The 19,197-nt window shown below is 42.3% G+C and overlaps 1 protein-coding gene across 1 annotated transcript in view; it reads left to right on the top strand.

Moving 5' to 3' along the window:
- Hapstr1 (HUWE1 associated protein modifying stress responses) overlaps positions 1–6,865 on the top strand; it is a 28,544-nt gene extending 21,679 nt beyond the window's left edge. The window contains exon 4 of the mRNA XM_021644979.2: positions 4,489–6,865. Within this exon, the coding sequence (XP_021500654.1) occupies positions 4,489–4,733 (245 nt within the window). The 3' untranslated portion in view covers positions 4,734–6,865. The remainder of the gene's footprint in view (positions 1–4,488) is intronic.
- Positions 6,866–19,197: the final 12,332 nt, after the last annotated feature.

Here is a 19,197-nt window from a genome sequence, read left to right on the forward strand (position 1 = left end):
AAATGATGCCTTTTTCTTCCAGTATTTTTTTTTTTCAATGTTAAATCCTATTTCAAAGTTGAGTTCATAATGCATACATGGTATTGTAGCTTGCTTGCTTTTCTCAACGGCGTGAACCTTTCTTTCCTGTGGCATTAAAAATTGTTTGAAAATGGATGTTTTTCATAAATGGAAAGCATTTTGGGCTGTCAGTATAACTGAAAATGTTTTCTTGGTGTGACACGTGTACCTTTGTAATTGGCTTGATTTAGTGTGTTTTACTTCAATAAAAATTCAGTATTACAATTTACAGATTGGGGTGGGGAGTGGTATCTACTTTAAAGAACCAGAACCTTTTTAAATGATTGAACTCTGAAACACTGCATGACATGGACACTGCAAGTTCTTGCCCTGCACCCAGCACACTGCACAGGGAATACTCATTCTTGAGTGTACAGTGTATTTGGGGGGGGGAAGCCAACTTTTTAGGGCTGCCAGGCAGGGTGATAACCAGTTGTTTGTTTTGTTTTTTTTTTAACTGGGGGACTTCAGGCCCCTATTCCCACCCTCCCAAGAGCAGTCTGCAGAGGGACCTGCTTGTGCATCACTTTGTGCACCCTTTTTCTTCAAGGGACCGGCGTTGCTAAAAGCCAGGAGTGTAGATGGCAGCCTCAGGTCTCTGGCTGTGTGGTGTTTTTTTTTTGGGGGGGGGTGGGAATTTGCTCTCTCTGTGTGACTTAATGCTGGGACTTTTATGTAATACAAACAGCATTTTCCTATTTATAGTAAGCGTGAAATGAACATAGTTTGACAATAATAATGATTTCCATGTAATTTGGATTCCTATAACCTGGACTGTAAACTTCTCTTCACTCCACTGGGAGTTTTCAGTGAACGATTAAACCATCCCGAGCTTAAAAAGAAAAGAAAAGAAAACAAAACAAGAAAAAACTTATACTATTTCAAATGGATGCAGAAACATTAAAATGTGAGTTTATCTTTTGTTAAGCAATTGAGACTTTTTTTTTGTCTAATGCTGCTTCTGCTTTTGTCAAATATTTCCATGTTCCTTTTGAAAACATGTTTTTGATAGGACATGCAACTTAATTTTTTAGTTCTGAAGCATGTTTATATTTTTCTGTACTTGTGTAGGCTGATGGTGTTCATGTGGTGCTTAGCAAGGTTTTCTAAAGCAGCTTTACTGTTTTTTTTTTTAAAATAAAATTTGGGCTTTTTAAAGTGTTTTTTTTTCCTCCTATGTGTGTATGTGTGTGTGTGGTTGTAATCTTAATTTTTTTTGACACTTAATTTTTTTTTTTTTTTTTGAAGATTAGTGAATCAGACTTAAAAATTCCCATAGCCGAGACTAACCATAAAGTTAAAACCCAGTGCTCTGTAGAGAAAGATGATTCCTCAGGTGTTATGGGTATTTTCAGATTGGCCAAATTGCTGCATATATTTTTTTTTTTTCATGGAGAAATTGAATCAGTAAAAAACATTTGATGGAAGTTAATAGTCCACTCCTGAAGGAGTGCTTTGAGTGGGTAGTTGTCATTACCACTGTGAACAATATGAAGGACATGGGTTGGGTTCATTAAAATCCCCTTGTAGTTTCATTTGCAAAAAGAATCCTGAATTATAAAAGATCAGTTTATTGCCCAGCTCTCAGATTTTACAGTATAATTACTGTAAAACTTCTGCATTCTGGAGAAATGGTAACTGATCAGTGTGGTTCTTAACTGTAATTTGGGAGGCTGAGGCAGGGTGATTGTTGTGAGTTTGAGGCTAGTCTGAGGTCCAGAGTAGGACCCTGTTTAACGCCCCACCCCTGCCCTACTCCACCAAGGAGAAAGGCTAGATAAAACGTCTCTTGCATGACTTCAATTTCAGCTCTCTGGAGGAAGATGCAGGTGGAGTTTGAGACCAGTCTGGTGTACTTACAAAAAAGGAGGTAGGGAGGGCAGGAACAGGCAGAAACCATCTAGTAGGATGTTATGGGCTGTAAAAGCACAGCTTTCTCAGTAAGTTATGGTGTGTCTGTATAGGGGAAAATGACCCAACAGTTTGGGGATAGTTGAATTTTTAAGTGATTGGCACTGTGACCAGCCAGCAGCAGACTGGGTCTATTTCCTGAAATAGAGTCTTGGATTTCAGTGAGTTTTGAAATGTGGGGCAGGACTCTGAAGCATTATTCTTTTTGTTTTTCAAGACAGGATTTCTCTGTGTAGCCTTGGCTGTCCTGGACTCCTTTTGTAGACCAGGCTGGCCTCTAGCTCACAGGGATCTGCCTGCTTCTGTCTCTGTGACTGCTGGGATTAAAGGTGTGCGCCATTGTTCCCAGCTTGAAGCATTATTCCTTATCAGAATTCTGTACCAGGCAGTATGTTCTTCATTTAGATATGGAACACTTGCCCATAGAAGAGATGCTTGATTATGCTATACAAACCCTAGATTTTGGGGTTTTTGCGTTGTTTATTTAAGTCTATGTGTTGAAGACAGTGAAGTTTTGCTCCTCTTTGGAAATAATAAGACCTGTTGAGGAAGCAGTTAGAAATAGGAGTGGGCCTTTGAATGCAAGATAGGGATTGCAAGCTAAGGAGTGGAAGAGCTCCTAATATGTGACCCATATATCTGTCAAAGGGGCAGAAGAAAAGGGCACACAGGCTTCTGAGGAAGCAGCTGGTAGGCTCAGGACAGGAAGGAGTGGAAAGTTTCAAGTGGGAGGGATGCACCATCATGAGACTAAAAGGGAAAAGTAGAATTAGTAATCTTAGGAGAGTGAACAAAGTCTGAAAAAAAGGTACAATCCTGAGTTTGAAAAGAACCACTATTCATTGATACTGGTGATACACAGTAAGTCTTAGGGTAGAGTACAGAAGGCAGGATGAGCAGCCCTCAAGATGAGGCCTAAGAAGCAGGCTGGTCCTGGACCCCAAAACTACTTTAAAAATGGTGTGTGTGTGTGTGTGAGTGTGACAGATGAATTTTTGAGATAGTCTTTTTAGCTCAGGTTGCCCTGGAACACAATGGCAGTTCTCCTGTTTCAGCCTCCTAACAGTGTTATTTAAGAGGAGGCAGTGTAACAGTTCATTAATGTTTAGACTCCTGCCTTCTGGTGCTTGAGACTCAGCTGTTGCTTACTACCTGGTGACCTTGGGTAGGTTTGGGAGGTAGTTAACTTTTGTTTTGTAGTCCTGGCTTGAAGAAGGGAGCCACAGAACTGTATGTCACAGGGTTACTTTGAGGACTAACAATAACAATGCCTGTTCTGGGAAGCATCCCCTTACCCCAAAGAGGGACATTGTGATTTTTCTCAGATCACCATTGTAAAAAGGGTACATTCTGATGAGGTAGAACAGTGAGGGGTTTTGGTGTGTGACTGCTGAGTGGGAAGTGCCTGTGGGTGGAGAATATTGTCCACAAGAAGTGGTTGTACAGTAAGAACAACTTTGGGATTTAGTAGATTTGATTTGGTAGGTGCAGAGTCTTTCCTTTTCTATTTAATATTCAAACCATTTTTTACAGAGTTCAAAATGAGAAGGAGTGTGATCCTACCAGATCAAACCTTGAAGTTTATTTTAAAGGATCAGGTGGAATTCTTACTCTTGGAAACATCAGTGATACTAAATCATTTTCATTAGCCAGGTAGTGGCAAAATCTAAGGGAGAAATTCATCATGAGGTGGAAAATGGTATTTTATGTGGCCTGGCCAGACAAAAGCCTGTCACACAGGATTATCCTGAACATTCAGGGTGGTATGTTTCATTCCTTAACTGGTATTATTCTAAGCAGTGAGGTTTCAGCAGTCAGTGCTGGGACATATTCTGGATTTAAGAATCAGAAATGAAGCAGGATTCTTTATCTGCTCGTCTCTAATGGTATTGTCTTAGACTCCAAGAGTGTCTGTCAGATACAGTCCAGACCTCAGATGGCGATAGAGTTGTTTGTTTAAGGCATGCCCACCAGTGATCCAGTACACTTTTCACAGTGATTTTCAGGCTTAATAATGGAGTGTTTGGGATGATAACAATATATAGACTATAAGGGTTGTCAAACAAAGCCTGCTCAGACCTAGAAATGCTTTCTTGGTTTTTTATATACATCACACATGGACACACATCAGAGGGATTTTAAGAACAGTGACACTGGATCAAAATGCCCTGCTTCAAGCAAGCACCTCCTTTCCTGGTCTGTGAATTGTACATAGCACTTGCCTAATAGAATAGATGGGAGAATCTTGTATCTTTGTTTACTAGTACTGTGCTTGGTACATTTAGCTTTCCATCATCGCTAGTTGCCATTATGCATAATGGTTATATTGCCAATAAAGTGTATGTCAAAGCTATATGGTTGGTTCTTATGGAATAAAACCTAACTACCCATTGCTGACCCCTTACAAAGAAAACCAGCAGGGACCCTTTGACACTGTGATACCATGGAAAGTAGAGTGGGTTGCTTTCAAAAGGGTCAAATAACGAGCAACTCTAAATCCTCTTTTTTTCTTCCTAGGTCTTAGTGGTGCAATGGCTAGTATAAGCGTGCGTTCGAGTACCCCAGGCTCTCCTACACACGTAAGCAGTGGACCGAATGCTAGTCGAAGGAGAAATGGACTCCATGATGTCGATTTGAACACTTTCATAACAGAAGAAATGGCACTCCACTTGGACAATGGTGGAACTAGAAAGCGTACCTCAGCCCAGTGTGGCGATGTCATTACAGACTCACCAACCCATAAACGCAACAGAATGCTCTAAGCTGCAGACATTTTCACACCCACCATGCTGCTTGAAAGCCACTCGATCCTCAACATATACTATTATTGCAAAGGAAACATGAGGCCATCTTCCCTTGTTCACTGTTTAAGACAAGTGAATTCTCTAGTGGTTGCCATAAAAGGAAGTTCTAGGTATTTACAGTAGATGCCTCCTGTAACTATGGCTTTCTCAAACTATAATCCTAGCAGAGGACATGAGATATTGTGTAGTCATTAGCAAGATCATCATAGGCAAACATATATCCGTTCCAAGGCTAAAAGTGACCTTAACTGTATTTATTCTCAAAGGGAAAGGAATTATCAGATGTTTATTTGGTTATAGAATGCTTTCTTATTTTTATTTTTTGGTCCATTTCCTGCTGTGTTGAGTATTTTTGCTTAAACAGTATTGCCAGTTTCCTACAGTTTAAAACCTTGATTTGGCTTGCAAGCCAGATCTGCAGGCTTCCATTTTTGCAGCCACAGTGAACCACACACCTGGTTTCCATAGTGATAGCGTGCAATTTCTGATTATCAGATTATGCCCAGTTTTCAGTTTTCAAAACAGTTCTAACTCTGGTGATTGTGAGATGTAAAGAGGTGCTATGATGGTCATGCAAGTAATACTTAATATTGAATCAATACACAGAACTTTATTGGATTCACTTTGTGTGTGTTAGTGCTCTGAAAATAGCAATATTATTATTAAACTGTTTCCAGAATAACCCTGTAGGCTTCAGATACTCAGTTTTAAAACAAGTACTACTTCCTATGCCGGGTACTTTACCTACGGTTAAACACAGTGCATTCAGAGTGACCTGAAAAAAAAAAAAAAAAGGTCATGATCTTTGACAGTGGGCTTCCTTTTTGGTTTGGTAGTAGTGAGAGTAAATGGATGGTGGGAGTAGGTATTTATTTTTTAGTATCTTTTTTTTATTTTTTTATTTTTATGGATGCCCGACTGTAGTTGTCATAGTGGGCAGAAGATAAATATGTTTTATTTGCTACTAATGTGAACATAACTTAAATAGCAAAACCCAACTTTTCCTGTCCCTCCATTCCTCTCAGAAGTGCAGTTTGGAATTTCATTCTGGAAAAGATGAGATCACATGGAGGTTCTTTAGATGTTAGGTAGACCCAAATAAAAGCTCTCAGAGTCCTCTTTGGGTAAATATAAGACCTCTTGTAACTACAACATTTTAGAGCATGTTTCATCTGCATTTTTACTACCTTGAACTGAATGGTAGTCTTTTTTTTTTTTAGAAGACTGATGTCAGCCTGCCAGGTACTGTAATTCATTCTATCCTATTATATATCAAGTAGGACAGTGAAAAATGTTTCCTTGCAAACTTGTAGTCCAGTTTCAGTTACTTTTTATCCTTAATAACCATTGCAAATCAGTGAAGGTTTTTTCTGGTAATTACAGCACTTTGTTAAAAGTTTGCAATTTTGTCAGCCATTTAATAATACCTTTCTGTGAAGAAACCTTGCTAAGTTAACCATTACTTACTGAGTGGGATGTGAATGGAATGTTAGAAATGTTGTGTGAATTGAAGTTCTGTATTCATTATAGATATAGCCCTTATTTAAAACAGTGAAATCCGTATTCAAACTAGAAATGAAAATAAGGTATTTCTCAATTTTTACAAAAGTGGAGCTTTCTTTTGTTTGAAAAGCAGGAAGAATTATAGCAATCTGTCTTTACCTTAAATGGACAAGCCTGTGCATCACAAGTACTTCCAGGCTTCCCTTGGGAGATAACAAGGCATGGAGTTCACTTTTGCTTTTCTGTGGTTGTGACTATAGATTCTGGAATTGGGGTTCGATGGTGTGATGGCTGCTGCTAAGAAGCCAGAACTCCCATTCCTAAGGGACTTGAGACCAAGGAACATGTTTCATCTCCCTTCCTGCCTTGGTTCTGTTTACTCTGTCCAAGTTGAATAACGATGTTCTAGGTTGTTTGGTTTTAAGTTGGTGCTCTGAAGCTGAATCTCAGTGCCCTTTACTCTCAGTTGTCAAATTTTGATAAAACGTGCCATTTTCTTTGGTAAGAGAAAAAAGCAGGTCTAATGTCTGCCAGAACACAATTTATATGCCGAATTATTGGCTCCATTAAACTTTTTAAAACCTTTAGCATTTGTTACTTTTTTCCATTACATTCAATATGTAGTACCCTCCTCACCTCCGTAGCACTTCCCCTCCCTCTTCTGTCCCTTTTTTTCTTGGTTCAACCAGAATAGAATAAACCTGAGATTTACCAGTACAAAGTGGGGTGTTCTCTAAGCAAAAATTTGTCTGAAGTAGTTCAGAATATTTTGGAAGTTTTCATTAGTTTAGATGCAGAACATCAAAAAAGCCCACATTGTGTCCTATTTAAAAAGGACACTGTTTCGGCTTTCACTTTTTTTGGACAGGTCTTTCTGTGTAGTTTAGGCTGACTTTGAGCATTTGATCCTCCTGCTTCACTTTGTGAGTGCTGTGATTTACTGGCATGGTGCCTGGCCTTTTCAGCTCATCAAGAAGTTGCTCTTGATGCTAAGCACTCGAATATAGGGAAGGGGATCTTAGTCATGAACCAGAGTCTGATTCTTTAGACAATATAGGTCCTAAGTTCTGTCACTCTGTGACAGGAATAGGTCAGGTTTATTCCTTCTCTGCAGTGGTCTGAACAAAGCTGAGGGGTTTAAGAACTTTTTTTTTTACAGTGTTTAGTATTTTATAGAGTAGAAGTATAGACTATTTGGCTAAATCTAAACACCATCATTATAGTTTAACATCACTACAGAAGTGACAACTTAAATAAAAATGAATAAATCATTGAAAATACAAAAAAGACAGCAGGGATCTTGTCTTCAGTTTTGTTTTAGTCATCATGTCCCAGTAACTTCGATGTTATCTCATAAAGTTCAGATGTAAGAAGGAATGGCTAAATGTGACTGAAAGTGAAAGGTATCAAGGTTTGGACCATCTTCTAGTTGGGAGATGTGGTACCCTGGTTAATTAGTAGAAAGTGCTATGAACAGAATTGGTAAGTTTTGGGTATGATTATTGTCCACCAAGACATATTTATTAATGATATGTTAGTATTAGATTATTTGCAGGCTTTCCCCTCTTTCTTGAGATGGTCTCATGTGGCTGGGGATGACCTTGATTTTCTTGACTTTACCTCCTGGGGTAACAGGTTTGTGCTGCTGTGTGGGACACTACTTGGATTTTATTTTATAGAGTTTGTAGATTTTCAGAGCTGATGCTGCTTGGAATTATATCATGGGAATCCTGCTTAAAATTAAATGTTCACCTGCTTAAAGGAGGGTCTAGAAACAAAGGAGATTCTTCTCACACATATGGAGACTGATTTCTCTTACTGTTTGGAAAGCTGTTAAAACTTTTGGTTCAGGTGGCTCTGTCTGGGAAAGGGAGCTTCTGGACTGCAGTTTAGAATAGTTGTGTGTGGAGTTTCTGTGGGAACATGATTTGAGAGGAGCAGGCTTGAGGCTGTTCCTCACACTGGCTAGCTAGCATACTTCTGATAAGGTTGGGGCTTTCCTTTCAGTGGTGGGATCTGCTTCTCTTTGTGAAATTGGTGGAGAGCGGCTTGTGCTGCTTTTGTTCCCAGCACACAGGTGTTGTTGTTTCATGGATGCTCTTCCAGGTTTCTGCTAGCTTTGAGTGTTTTGGTAAAGATGAGAAGCTACAGAATGTGTAGCTTGTCCTGTGTTCTACAGTTTTCCCATCAGAGTATGGTGAAAATCATTTAAGTTTTTTTTTTTTTTGTGCAGATCCCAACTTTTCATAATTCTTAGTATAGTATAGTATAGTGTTTTGGTTTAAGCTTTATAAGAATTTTCTACAGATGAAATTAGTCATTCAGGCTAGGTACAGGCTCACACCTGTAGTACCAGCATTAGGGAGATTGAAGCAGGAGGAAGGAGGATCATCTTGAATTTGAGGCCAGCCTAGTCTATGGTAGTGAGTTGCAGTCTAGTCTCAGCTACTAAGTGAAATCATGGCTCAATAAAATGAAAGCAACCAGGAAAGGAAATTACCAACAGGTTAATCTTGCATTGATAATGCTTACAGTGTCTGTTGCCCTGTATCTGAGCCAGCATTAGGGATATAGGGTTCATTGCAGCTTGCTAAGTGATAGGATTTCATCTAGAGCTGCCACTCTTGGTTTATTTAAATATCACTCCTATATGTAGCCCTCCAAATGTTCCAGATTGAGCCTAACATGGTGGTGGATGCCTGTGGGAGGCAGAGGCAGGCGGATCACTGAGTTTGAGGCCAGCCTGGTCTACAAAGTGAGTTCAGGACAGCCAAGGCAACACAGAAAGACCCTGTCTCGAAAAAACCAACCAACCAATCAAACCTCCGATTGGCTGTTATTTTATTCCAGGGGCCGTTGGGAAGAGGAGGGCCAGGCAGGAATCAGGGATTTTGGGCTGTGTAGAGTACGTCTTCAGAACATGGGTTCTCGGGTTTGGTGGGCACAGGAACTCCTGGACTCATATCATCTGCAGCTACTTCGGTGAGTTCTAGCATAGTTCTCAAGAGACTCTACAGGCCCAGAGTGGTGTTTTGCAGCTCGGCCTAGGAAAAGTCTTAAAGGTACTTAGGCTTTCTCAACCCCTGGGGACTCAGTGGCCTCAGTATTTACTTGTGCACTTAGAATGCACACATCCCTAAATCCACCCAGGAATGGGTCACTGTAGTTGAGCTTTGAGGAAATTCTCAGACTATTGCTCCCTGCCCTGGTGGAGGTGCCAGGGCAGAAATCCTGGGGAGAGGGGATCCCTTGTCAAAGTCCAGGATTATAGAGGTAAGAAGTGTGGATTGATTGCTTTTCTCTGTGATGAGCCTCAGGAACATTTGGATTTCAAGGTGCACTGGAATTCTGTAACTGCCAAGTGTTTTAAGGTTGCATAGAACTGTGTGGATTACACATTACACTGGGTACTCTTGATCATCTCAGTTTCTCACATATTAGACAAACAGTCTCCAATGAAATAAACCTCCTCCAAGACAGTTGAGAATACATGTATGTACACATGGTTGTCTGGCATCAGCATTCAACTTTCTTGGTGATGGATTCTGTAGTTTCTTGGTTACTTTACTGAACTTGAGTGATACCATAGCAACAGCACCACCATCCTGAGAACCACCCTGGACTAGCAGCACCCAGCAGAAGGTAGGTATTTCCTGGATGCGTAAGTAGATTGAAAGTGGCTCTAAAAAAGAGTTTTTCAGCGGGCAGTGGTGGCACAAGCCTTTAATCCCAGCACTCAGAGGAAGCACAGACAGGTATATCTCTGTGCCAGGACAGCCAGGGATACACAGAGAAACCCTGTCTCAAAAACAAAACAAAAACAAATTTTTATAAAAAATTTTTTTTCCTCCTCTTGGGCCTTTAGATATAAGAATAACAGAACAAGAGTTGTTACAAGCATGCATTTGGGTTGATGGGGTGTGGAATCTAGTTTTGGATGAGAATCTAGTTTTGCTCCTAGCTGTCTACCTTTCAGCCCTACCTGGATACTGTTATATGGTGAAGATGTCCATAGACATTTGGATACCATCTGATAGATGTGGGCATCCCCTTCTTAAAGTTTCTTTGGGTTCTGAAGCCTCTCTTAGATTTATGTTTCAGTTCTCAGCCTCCAACTTTTCCAGAACCCTTTTTGCTCCAATTTCATGGTTTCAGCTTTGCATATTAGAACTAGCCTGTACCCCAGAATATACTAGGCACCAAAGTACTTAAAGCTCTGTCGGTAGAAAACGACCAGTTAGGAGCTGCTGATAAGTTCTGTAGAGGGAATGTTGGGTTGTCTTGTCAGGTTGGCTGTGCAGGTGGCCCATTGCATTAGGCTCCCCAGGCCCCAGGCTTTGAAGAAGCCAGTGTGATCATTGAATTCCTCTGGGGTAGGGAGGCTTAATCATTGGGCTGGGTAGGAGGAAGTTGGCACTGTCATAGATGAGTTGAGACTCACCTGACCTGCCAGTGCTGTGTCACCTTGGGGTTTAAACCATTCTTGGTCTTGCAATATATGGAATTGCCCGTCATGCAACAGGTTTGATACAAAGGTTGATTTGAGGGAGAAGGGGAAAGGGGTTGAAGATAGACAGTGGGAGAGCATAAGTCTGGAGAGTATAGGAGAGGGCGTTGTGCCCCAGAAAGAGACTTGTGGGGTGGCAGGTGATGATGCTGGGGGTTGCTAGGCAATCTAGAAGGCTAGTGTGACACCTGGACTCACTGCTGATTGCAAACACACAGAAACCAAAGGTTTGGGGTAGGACATGATATCTTTGAAAACCCCCTACCCTCATAAAGGTGAATTAAATAAAAGGAAGTTTTGAGTCCTGTTATTTATGTCGAATGTTTTAAAATGACACTACACTTGGAGGTGTGTATGTCCAGGTACAGGTGAGATCTTTTAGTGCACCTGTACCTGGAGCCACAGCAACTGAAGGAAACTAAGTCTGATAGAATACCTGGTTGTAAGGTACACCAGCCACTGCATTAAATTTACCAGGAATCCTGAAACAGAAGCAGTTACAGCTTATCAGACCTAAAATCCCAAGTTACAGGCTAGATGGGTTGCTCTTAAACTTGTGAGCCAGTATCCAAAAGTACCATGCTTTTAGGTGTTCCTGTCTGAGAAGAAGGCCCTTGGGGCTGAGGAATGGGCTACTGCCTGGTAGCACATCAAGATGACCCTGGCACATTTCTCCAGGAGAGTTGAGGTGGAGCATGTTCTCAGATGAAAGGACTGGCTTGTCAGGGGGAAGCATGATGGCACTGTCACCATCAACAGGTTGCCTAGAGCTATCCTGTGGACTGTTTCCAGCACTGTCTGCCTTCAGTGCAGTGCTAGCAGTGGGTGGCATCTAATATTTTAAAAACATTCCTGAAATTTCTACCTTGTATTGGTTTCCAGCACCTTTGGGAGCCAGGGAAATTCCATGTCTCTGGGGCCTTGATTAATCTGCTTGCTCAGTGAACTGAGACCCCGTAAAGAGGAAGATGTGTAATATTCCTAGCTCCTTGAGCCCAGCTGACGCTTCTGAGGCATGAGGGAAACAGGTCTGGAGTTCATTCTGGATGAATGGAGATGTCATTCTGATCCTCTGGAGCAAGGTCTAGTGCAAAATTCAGACTCCTGGATTTCTCATTTTATTTTCTGGTGATTTTATGTACTGGTGCACTGCTTTAATGTGACTGCATAACCCTGGTTGGCCTTGACTCGTATTGTACATGCTTGTTAGTTAATGGCCCGTCTTACAAATGAGAAAATGAGGTGCTGAAGGGTTAAGGGAACGACTGAATCATCAGAACTTAAGTCTATCCAATCTCTGGTCTGTTGAGAAAGTACTTGTGGGTAGTTCTGTGTTCAAATCAGGGCAGTACTGGAGAGTGTGGGGTGCCTCATCTGTAAGTGCCCAGTACTTGAGCAGAGCACAGACGTAGGATCTTGGACAGCTTATCTTCCAGAAGCTATCGCTCAGGAAGACAAGGTTGCTGGAGTCTTTCTCATCTAAGAACCAGGCCTGCCAGAAAGGCCCTGTTTGCCACAGGGGAGGGCTGTATTCCTCTAAAGCCTGGAACCCTACATTCTTCTTCAGTGACTCACTTCCTGTTTGGGTGGAGGTATGCTTTCAGGGAAACAGTGGGGCCCCGCCCACCTTAAGCAATAGCCTTAAAGCAATAGCTTCCCTGCAGGCACGCTGTCTTGGCTAATGAGGTCTGGAAGAGGCATGATTTGAATCCAGTGGGACTATTTGCCAGAACCCATGGTCCAGGTGCTTCCCTTCCCTTACTAAGATTTGATTCCCTGAAGCTACACTGTTCTCCAACTCCCAGGGCCCAAGGGGTTCCCAGGATCATCACTACTGTCAAGCCAGGTCTCAGTACTCCGACCTGAAAATCCACATAGAGTTACATTTAAATTTAATGACTAAGCCAAGGGGGTGGATATGTGAGGCGAGCAGGTAAGTGGTACAAATGAGTGACTTCTTGAGGATAGTTGTTTTCAGAGTGTCACTGTTTAAGGACAGTCACATGAATCTTTTTTTTGAGATAAGGTTTCAGGAAAGTACATTTGTCCTGTTCTTCCCTCTGCTATTTGACCAGAGTGAAGCACACACCTATATCTATATATACACACAAACACACTCGGCATCTTGAGACTTCTACACTGCAGTCAGGCTCATCTGAGATTGCTGATATTCCATTCCATACACTGATATCTCCATTCCATGTTCATATGAGTGTTCAAAGCACCTTGAAGTAACAGAAGAAACACAGGAGGTTCTGTTTTGGGTCCCTCTTTGCTTGAGAAACCTGGAGAGTAGGTTGGTGCTGGAGCTTTCTGCTTGGCTTTTAAGTCCCACCCTCACCTCCTTCCTGTCCTGGATTTGGGCAGGTTGTCAGCAGCCAAGAGGTGCAGGAGGTCCCAGTTACCAGTTACCTGAACCTGGGTGTTTTGAACATAGGTAACATCAGGTATCCCTGGAGGCAAGAATGTACATCAGACTGAGTGACTTGCTTGAAGTGTCTTGCTTAAACTTGGACCCTTGGAGTGACATCTTTATCCCTGCTTCTTCAGAGCTTGAGATCATATGGGAGAGTAATGTTTGAGCTTATTTGATGTCCCTGATCTAGCTGAATGGTCAAAGCAGATCACCAGGAGTTGATTTTCTGAATTGAGCGTAGTGGGTTTGTAGGGTAGATGATGTAAGGCTAGGGAGAGGGCTTATTAGATAAAGGTAGAAGTGAGTGTTGGGATCCGTAAGCAGGCATTTATACGGCCAGCCCCGAGGGACCTGAGAACTGGTTATCTGGCATATGTGAGGCCACCTAGAAGACCACCTGCTGACCATTGGAAACTACCTGCGCATGCCCTGGGTGGCCTTATAAGATAACTCAAAGCTCTTCCTCTCTCCTGCCTCGTCCAGAGACGGTCTCTGTGACCGTTTCCCCTAATAAACCTCCCATGTGGAACCAGTTGAGTGGCATCATTTGTGAACCTGCCGTGTAACTCTTTTCCCCAGGATTCTAACAGTGAGAACCAGAGTTGTAATCCCCAGACCTCAGGGACATGTGCATACAGTTCTATAATCCTTGTGTTCATCGAGGGAAAAGGGAGGTGTTTTAATTACTGTTCTGTTGCTGTGAGGAGATATTCTGACCAAGGAAACATAAAACAAAGCATTTAATTGGGGGCCTTGCTTACACTTTTAGAGAGTCCATGGTCATCATTGTGGGAAGCATGGTGGCAGGAAGGCAGGCATGGGAATGAGAGCTTACATCCTGAACTAGCAGACAGGCAGAAAGAGAGAGGAAGAAGAAGGGAGAGTGGGATGGAGGAAAAGAGGGAATGAGAGGGAGACAGACTTTGGGCCTGTTATGTGCCTGCTATGTTCTTTTGAAACCTCAAAACCCACCCCAGTAACACTCTTCCTTAAATAAAGCCATACTTCCTAAACCTTCCGAAACAGTTCCACTAACTGGGGACTGAGCATTCAAACATTTGAACCTATTTGTGGGGGCCATTGTGGTAATTTCAATGTAACTGGTCCCTATAGGCCCATAGGGAGTGGCACTCTTAGGAAGTGTGGCTTTGTTGGAGCAGGTGCGGACTTGCTGTAGAAGTATGTCACTGTGGGGGTGGGCTTTTAGGTCTTATGCTCAAGTGCCACAGCCTGCCAGCAGAGTCGAAATTAATAAACCAACACACTACACATGGGATCTCTCTGAGAGGGTTTCCAGTAGAAACCAGTCCGAATTTATTCCAATAATCCCTTTTCAAGTCAGAGAAAAGCACCTCAGTACAATGAATGGGTTCATGGAGTAAACTTGTTTACCTCAACCACCTGTCTGTGATCCTCACACAAACAAAAGGTGTGAACTTGACAAGACATCCTACCTGCTGTCTCAAAAGGTGCTAGACTTGGTAAAACACCCTACTTATCCCTGACTCCAGGTGAAGGCCAGGATGAAAACATGTCTTTCCACTGAACGTCAATAACAAAGCAGCCTGACAGACCAGCGGCTCTCCACACTCAAGCTATGCCCAGTGTGGGACACAGTTTTCTCTTGTTGCCTGTGGATCAAGATGTAGAACTCAGCTCCTCCAGCACCGTGTCTGTCTGGACACTGCTATGATTCTCACCATGATGATAATGGACTTAACTCTGAAACTATAAGCCAGCCCCAATTAAATGTTTTCCTTTCTAAGAGTTGCTGTGGTCATGGTGTCTCTTCACAGCAATAAAACCCAAACTAAGACAGCCATTCTCATTCAGACCACTACAGAGAGGATACTGGAGAGCACCTGGAAGCCTGAGATAGCCTGGTATGTATGCAATGGGAAAAAGTCCTTATTCAAAGCAAATTGGTAGGTGAGGGCTGACATCAAGGCTGCTCTCTGACCCCTACGTCTTGTAAATGGGTCCACTCACATACCTTAAGATAAAACTTGTCATGTAGAATATTAAGCAACATTCTGTAGATCAGAAATATGAAATGGATATGACTAAATGCTGAGATTCAGTCAGCATTTAGATAACTTGAATCCTGGCCCAACATTTAATGAGTTGTGTGACCTTAAACCTAGTTAACTTCTTGTTTCAGCTTCTTTGTAAAATATAAGAATGGCTTCTATTTTAAGTTATTTTGAAGCTTATGTGAATTTAACAACCTCAGTATTTATAATAGTACTCATGGGACTAGGGGTGTAGCTCAGTTGGTTAGTATGGAACACTGAATAGAACCTGGCATAGTGTCACATGCATGTAAATCCCACCTAGGAAGTACAGGAGTTCAAGGTCAGTGTCCCAATCAGTGAATTTGAGGATAATCTGGACTACCTGAGGCCATGTCTAAAATAAAATAAAATAACTGATAGAAATGTATGTAGATATTTTTAAATACTATTTTGTTGTTTTATATGCGTAAGTATGTTTTTCTATGTACCATGTGTGCCCTGGTAGAGGAGAGGAAAATGCATCTGATTGCTTGGAACTGGAGTTACAGACAGTTGTGAGCTGCCAGGTAGGTGTTGAAAATTGAACCTGAGTTCTGTGAAAGAGCAACCAGTGCTCTTAACTGCTGAGCCATCTCTGCAGCCTCAGTATGTAAATATTTATGAACATACAGGAAATAGACAATACTTATCTGAAATACAGCATGAATGTAAAGTTTTGTTCATAATATAAACTCAGGGGAATTATAACAAGGACCAGTTTGGGTCAAGGAGTAATGTCCTAGTCAAAGCACTTGTCAGATTCTCAGAACGCCTATCACATGAACACACAAACATCTCTTTCATACACACAATAACAGAATGAGAGATTTACTTCCCTGGTCCACAAACACAGACACTAGTTCTTGGATATGAGAGAGAAAGTAATACTGCACAGTGAAAACAAGGGTGTGAATGGGGGTTTAGAGCTAGAAATACAAATAGACAATCCATAGATGAGACAGTTTCTGCTCCATCTTGTTGGCAGCAGAAATTTAAAAGCAGAGCCCTTGGAAAGTAGAGGTGGGAAGGTTACTGTGAATTTGAGGCCAGGCAGTCATTCTACATACTGAGACTGTTTTCAACCATCCAACCAACAAACATGGATGGTTCATGCCAGCACCAGGGAGACCGAGGCAGGAGTATCATTGTCAGTTTGAAGCCAATCTCGCTTACATAGTGATAACCTTTCTCAAAAACCCAAAGGAAAACAAAAGGATCTTAGCCTTTGATCCTATCATCTAATTTCTGCCTCTACATTGCAAAGAAATAATGGTGGGAGCTGATTCTTAGGCTGTGGTATCAGATGTATATCACTTGGTGTAGAAATGAAAAGAAAGCCTAAGCACTTTCTACTAAAGGAATAATTAAACGCATCAGTTCCTTTCTGCTTGGGAAGATAGTCTTACGAGGTGGGGAAGTGTTCTAGGTAGGATAAGAACTTAACAGTGCAGACTTTCTGCATAGCCAGCACTGTGAGTAGGGCTTCCATGAATGCTCGTAGTATTTTATTCCAATTCAAATCATCTTCTACCCTTCATTAATGGGCGCTGGCTGGTTCCTTGCTGGTGTTTTTGGATCCTTGAACAGCTCTGGGTTCTGGCAGCTCTTTTCTTGTAGCCCGCCCCTCCCTGTTTTTACCTCAGTCTGTTTTTGGCTGGGCACTGCCACCTAGAGGCTCCTGGGCCGCAGGCCATCTGACCCTTGCTGTTCCTCACTGCTCACTGGTTTCCAGCCCCAGGGGGTCCATGGCGTGACTCTTGGATGGTTGCTTGTTTTCTAGAAGCCTCTGAAAAAGTCAGCACTAGAAAGTTCCTTTGAGGTGTGGTGTCCATGAAGCCTTTAGGGGATCAGGGAAGCCTTTGAGAACCATGTTTTCCAGGGGCTAGGGAGATGGCTCAGTGGTTAAGAGCACTGTTTGATCTTCCAAATAGACCCAAGTTAAAATCCCAGCACCCACATGGCAGCTTACAACTGTCTGTAACTCCAGTTCAGCTGGATCTGACACCTTCACACCAATTTACACAAAATAAAATTAAATAAAATTATTAAAAAAGAAAAGCAGTGTTTCTCAATCTATGTTCTTTTGAAACAACTGTCAGGTGAGAGATTATATTAAAGATCACCACCCTCAGCCCCCTAATCAGACCTTGCTGGGTTGAAAGGCTTCTGAATGTCCCAGTATGTTCCCTTTGTGATTTTGAGACACTCAGGTTTGTTAATCACAGATCTAAGGCAGTGAGACACTACCTGGTTGTAGTGGTGGTGGCTCAGGCTCCCCTCCTCCCCCGAGAATCTGATGTAACCATGTGGAAACATACAGGCACATCTCGGGAGCTAACTTGAGTCTTTCATGCTCACTCTATATCCCCTGACCAGGTCTGTGCTCTGATTGAATTCCAAGTTCGGAAAACAAGTATCAAGTACTAAATTGACCTCTTATTATGGTCTACACTCTGTGCCTAGAGACACAATGAACATAGGATGGAGGGGACTGGGTGTGGCTGTTGCCTATCCACATAGGTTTATGGGCTAATGAAGGTGTACAGCTGCTGGAGCAACCCTTCCAGGGGGCCTGGGTCTTGTAACTGCACTTGAGAAGTGAGGTAGGAAGATCAGAAATCCAAGAGAATTTTTGGGTATGTATAGAATTTGAGGCTAGCCTGGTTTCCTTGAGACTGCCTGAAAAAAAGAAAAAAGTGAGCAAAGTTACTTAAATCCAAGCTAGGGTTAACCTAGAATATCCTAAAGTAATTTTACTGTGATGGTTAAGCCTGACTGTTAACTTGATGGGCTTTTGAATCATCATAGAAACAGATTTCTGGGTGTGTGTGTGAGCGATTATCTAGATTAGGCTAGTTGAAATAGGAAGAACCACCCAAATTTGAGCGGTGCCGTTCTGTGGGTTGGAGTCCCAGTTGGAATAGAACGGAGAAAGGAAGCTGAGCACCAGCACCCATCTCTCTGCTTTCTGACTGGACACCAGCCCTCTCTCCTTTTCTTTCTTATGTTACCTTTGTCAGGCATTTTATCACAGCAGTGAAATGTAGAACAAATGCAACAAGAGTCTGGGCGGGGTCCTCCCTGGAGACACTCTTCATGCCCACACACATTAGCCGCCCTGAGCATGCAGGAACAGTGATTTCATCCTGCTCTTCTCCCTCTTTTTTAATTTTTAAAAATGGTTTTCTTTTCTTTTTCTTCAATTAATTAATCAATTAATTTATATTGGTTTTTCCAGACAGGGTTTCTCTGTGTAGTCTTGGCTGTCCTGGACTCATTCTGTAGACCAGACTGTCCTCGAACTTACAGAGATCCATCTGCCTCTGCTCCCTGAGTGCTGGGATCATAGGTGTGTGCTCTTGAGCCTGGCTTCAGTTTCCACATCTTTCCCACTTGTCTTCATCAATGTGCAAATTTGTGATTCCTTTCTCTCCTGAACATTTGTGTTTCTTGTCTATTTACCCTTTTTGGAGAGTGGGGATCATCCTGCTCTTTTCCTCACTTCATCCTCCATACCCCACACAGTACTGTGCATGAGAGGGACTGGCTGGTACTGGTGAGTAAAGAGGGTGCTTGGGTCTGCCTGGGCAGCGGACTGGGATATAGTGCTTCAGGTCATGCAGAGCAGGTAGTCTGCAAGCCTACATGCTCCTCTGACCCCCAAGACCAGAAAGGATCTCCATGTGCCTCTCTCCCTCCCTCTACCTAGTTCCCTCCTGCCCTTGTATGCTGGGCAGAGTCGGATGAGACTTATCCCTGGGGAATACAAATTGGTACCAGAAGGAACCAACTAGACTCAGTGTTTCCAGAAATGCCTGAGCCCTAACACCCACGGAATGAGGGGAGAGTCTAAGGGTGTGATAATGAAGGCAACACGGAGGTCGGAGGTCGTGAGGATAGGCTCAGGAATGTGACTGACCCTAACCAGAGAGGCAGGGCTGA

The sequence above is a fragment of the Meriones unguiculatus genome, chromosome 11, assembly GCF_030254825.1.
Source record: "Meriones unguiculatus strain TT.TT164.6M chromosome 11, Bangor_MerUng_6.1, whole genome shotgun sequence".
In the NCBI taxonomy this organism is placed as follows: domain Eukaryota; kingdom Metazoa; phylum Chordata; class Mammalia; order Rodentia; family Muridae; genus Meriones; species Meriones unguiculatus.